This window comes from Raphanus sativus, unplaced genomic scaffold (assembly GCF_000801105.2).
Source record: "Raphanus sativus cultivar WK10039 unplaced genomic scaffold, ASM80110v3 Scaffold4193, whole genome shotgun sequence".
NCBI lineage: Eukaryota > Viridiplantae > Streptophyta > Magnoliopsida > Brassicales > Brassicaceae > Raphanus > Raphanus sativus.
The window spans coordinates 1,134-5,491 of record NW_026619495.1 but is presented as its reverse complement, the minus strand read 5'-3'; the positions used below and the strand labels follow the sequence as shown (position 1 = coordinate 5,491).

Below are 4,358 nucleotides of genomic sequence, written 5' to 3'. Positions count from 1 at the left end.
CTCATAACACCCTATTGCTCATCTTTCTCACACTCCAAACCCAAGACATTAAACCTTTAAGAAACATACACCCACTCACCATCCTAGAAGCTAGCTCAAATGATGACCCTATGCTAGCAAGAGATGAGAACAAATCCATGTCGCTCCCAATACTCTCAAGATTTTGCACATGACAAACTATCAAAAGAGGCCTCACTCATGCAAATCAATGTAGGCTTCAAAGAATGGTAAGGGCTTTAGGGTAAGGGAGTGCCATTTGGGTTAACAAAGAGTGGTTCAATGGAAAAGATAACCCAAATGTGTATGAGATCCATGATCAAGTATGCAAATGCCCATATGCAAGAGAGATTAAGTTCATTTAACTCAAGATTCAGGTTGGAGCTGGTTTCGAGAACAATGCCGATATCAAGCAAGCAAACATGTTTCAAGAAGAGTTTTCAAGGCACTAAGCATGCAAGGCTTTCAAGAGATGCACAAGCTACTTGATATGCTTAACTAGGGTGTCAAATTCAGTGCAAACAAGTGTTCTTTACAAGGCATTATCAACAGCTGCTCCATATGCAACTGAATGCAATCTATATGATCTAGACTCAATCCTAAGAATGCAAGTGATGCAATTACATGATTCTTTATGCATTTTTCAAAATTTTAATTTTTATGGCTTTTTATGCATATATGAATGCACAATGCAATGCATGAGACGCACAATCAACAAAGCAAACATGATCAAATACTTGGTACCTCCCCCACACTTAAATCACACAGTCTCTGTGTGAATAAGAGAGAAGAAGATACCGAAAATATGATAAAAGCAATGGTATGTACAAAGAAGGGTTGGAGTGATACCTCAAGTGGAGAGTGAAGTGTGGTAATGGGTGTCTAGAGCTTGAGCTTTGAGCTGGCCTGAAACTTCTGCCACACTTATTGAAAACATAAAGAAATGAAATAGCAAATATATATACAAGGATAACCATGGGAATTCCTCCCAAGTGAGCTTGTTTTGAGTCACTAGCTTGACTACCTTTTCTCTTGTACTAGTGAGAAGGAGGATCCTTCCCACCTTCAAGAGTGATGGTGAGGACCTGAGAGAGTAGCTCTTGGAGCTTGATGGGATCGTTTCGAAGCTGAGGAGTGATGATGGCTCTTGTACTTGAGAATGGCTTGGACCTGCCCTTGCACTTGATCTTGTACTCAATGGCTCCATCCTTGAGCTTCATTGGGTGGAGAGTGAGAGTCTGAGGAGTCTTATCAAAAGGTGAAGGATGAGGTTCTTTCACTATCTTCGTCATGTCATGAGCAGCCTTTCCGGCTCTACTCACCTCCTCCCTTTTAGCACTTTCCAAGTGCTCAACACACAACTCTCGAGAAGATTCTCCAATAAGACCTTCTTTCTCAGGTACAACCACTTTAGCTTGGGTCTTCTCAATGGATGGTTCTTCACAAGTGATTGTTCCACAATACCCAACATCTATTGGAGACTGGATTGGGTAAGAGACAGCCCTGTTCACATTGAGGAGCGTGACCTTCTTGTTTGGGAAATCAATACATGCTCCAACTGTTGTGAGGAATGGAGTGCCAAGGATCAAAGGAACTCTCTTCTCAGTTGTCATCTTCAGAACAGTGAGGTCTATAGGAATTGTGCATGCTCCAATCTTCAAAGGGAAATCCTTGATGAGGCCAATGGGGGTTGTAGAAGATGAATCCCCAAACATAAGAGAAGATGTGTTTGGCTCCATGCTCTCAATACCAAGACTTTTCACCATTTCCAATGAGATCACATTCACACTTGCACCAGAATCAACCAAAGCATCATTCATAGTGATCGTACCAAGGGAGCAAGACAATGTGAATTTCCCTTGAGACTCTAGCTTAGGGAGGGACTGTGGAGGGACTGGTGGATCAATCTTCAAAATAGAGATGTCCAAAAGCTCGGCCACTTCTGCTTGGTGGTCTAGAATGTCCTTGATGAGCATCATTTGGACATGAGCTTCACGCATACCAGAGATTTCTGGGAGCCTGACCCCAACATCACTAAGATCTTTCCTGAACTTGGAGATAACTTTCTTCTGAGCTTTGGTGAGGACTCTTTGTGGAAAAGGGACTTTGTCATAGGGTGACAGCTCAACCTCAATGTCTTCTTGCTTCACCTCATTCAGCTTCTGGTCAGCTCTCCTCTCAACTGGTTTCTCAACCCTAGGCTCAGCTCTCTGCAGATTCGTTGTTTGAACTTTTCTTTCAGCTTGTACATGAACCCTTTCTATAGCTTTATCCACCATTTGTGCTTCAGCTGTTGCTACAACCAATTGCTCAACTTTCCCAAGCTCAGTCCCAAACACTAGCTTCTCAATCTCATCTACCTCTTTCTCATAATCACTCAGCTCAATCTTTGAAGAAGTAGTAGATATGATAACATTGCAAGACTCCTTGGGATTCTTTTCTGGTTTTCCTGGTAGAGTTCCTTGTTGGCGATTGGAGTTGGAACTCATAGAGGCAAACTGATTCTCCAAAGCTTTGAACTTGTTGTTGAGCTCATTGTAGCTCCCATCAATCTTTGAGTGGATGTTCTTCAACTCATAACCAATTTGCTTCTCACTTCTTGACTGAGCTTCTAGTAGTTGCTTGAACATTGATTCCACACTTGTGTCTTGAGCCTGATGTTGAGAAGAACTTCCTTGGGCTTGAGTAGACTGGTTTCCTTTGTTGGAGAAACCAGGAGGAGAGTTCTGCTGAGGTTGATGGCTTCCTTGCTGGTTGTTCCTAGGCTGGTACCCACCTTGTTGGTTGTTGGAATAGGGTCTTTGCTGGTAGTTGTTATACTGAAAGTTGGGCTCTTTCCTGTACCAAGTACCATTGTTGTTGATGAAGCATAACTCCTCTTGCCCTTCCAAACCATCAACTTCATTCACCTTAGGAGGAACCTCTTGACTAGGATCACCAACAAAGCTAACCTGCTCCTTCTTGGATTGGTTTGAAAGAACCAAGTCCAACTTGTCTTGCAAAGACTTGATATCTTTCCTTGTCTGCTGGTCATCCCCTCTGTTGGCTCTATCATACTCCTCATTGTAGACTGAATCACTTTTTGCCATGTTCTCCACCAGCTCTTCTGCATCCTGCTCAGTTCTGCCCAAGAAGAAACCATTACTAGCAGTGTCAAGCCTGTTTCTGCAAGATGGGAGAACTCCTCTGTAGAAAGTGCTAAGCAAGCTCTCCTTGCTGAAACCATGATGAGGACACTGAGCTTGGTAGTCCTTGAATCTCTCCCATGCCTCATTGAAGCTCTCTAGATTCTTCTGCTGGAAACCAGAGATCTCATTCCTTATCTTAGCTGTCCTTGAGGTAGAGAAGAATTTTTCCAAGAAGGCTTCCTTACATCCCTCCCAAGTGGTGATAGTGTCACTTGGGACAGACCTCTCCCACTGATGTGCCTTGTCTCCCAAAGAGAAGGGAAACATCTTCAGCTTGAATGCATCTTCAGAGACACCATTTGTCTTGGACAAACTACAATACTGATCAAACTTGTACAAATGATCAATAGGATCTTCAGCTGCCAGGCCATGAAACTTGTTGTGCTCAATGGTGTTGAGTAGCCCTGACTTGATCTCGAAGTTGTTGTTCTCCACCGGTGGTGCTCTGATTCCCAACCTATGACCATGAATGTGAGGGAGATCAAAGGTTCCAATGGCGCGAGCTTGGCGCTGTGGGTGTTGTGGTCGAAGGTTGGCAGCTCCTTGACCATTTCCCTCTTGGGCAGCTCCCAAAGGGATCTCTCCATCTCGATTCTGGTTCTGATGGTGAGCCATATCAAAACCCAATCTGTTGAAATGAGCCTGTTGCTCCTCTTCTCTCCTTCTTCTTGTATTCTCTCTTTCCAAAGTCCGGATGTCTAGTACTAGAGGAGTGAGGTTTGTAGTCCCTCTACTTCTCAAGTTCATACACCTGAAATGAAAAAGAAAGAGGAAAAAGCAGAGCCAATATCACAATAATAAGAAAAATGACTTAGTCTCAAGCAAATGACTAAATCCCAATGTCAAAATCACAATAGAATTTGGCAACGGCGCCAATTTGATGACAGGACTTTTCAGGTCCCTATCAAATGAAGTAGTATGTGAGATGTCGAACCAATCCTATGTGATTTCAATGTACTGAGAATACAAATCTATGCTTAATCTAAGTGCAAACAGGTTTTGAATGATGATGCGAACTAGAACTATGCTAAGATGCAATAAAGGAACAAGCTTTCAATCAATCTAGGACGATAGGACTCATGGGGCTAGGCATTTGACTTTAAGTGATTAAGATCCAATCTAAGGATGGCAAACTTTCAATCAATAACTTCCTTAAGTCTAGAACACTGAAAT

The 4,358-nt window shown here is 42.8% G+C and overlaps 1 protein-coding gene and 1 non-coding gene across 2 annotated transcripts; one reads left to right on the top strand and one right to left on the bottom strand.

The window, feature by feature from the left end:
• Positions 1-847: 847 nt before the first annotated feature.
• LOC130507222 (uncharacterized) lies at positions 848-3,544 on the bottom strand (the record flags this gene model as incomplete). Its single annotated transcript, XM_057001938.1, has 5 exons — positions 848-912; positions 1,061-2,359; positions 2,594-2,835; positions 2,989-3,120; positions 3,409-3,544. Coding segments are annotated over 5 exons (1,874 nt in total), but the record flags the coding sequence as incomplete, so codon positions are not given.
• Positions 3,217-3,323, top strand: LOC130507223 (small nucleolar RNA R71). The gene has a single exon (XR_008942235.1). It is a non-coding gene; the product is annotated as a small nucleolar RNA R71 (small nucleolar RNA).
• Positions 3,545-4,358: the final 814 nt, after the last annotated feature.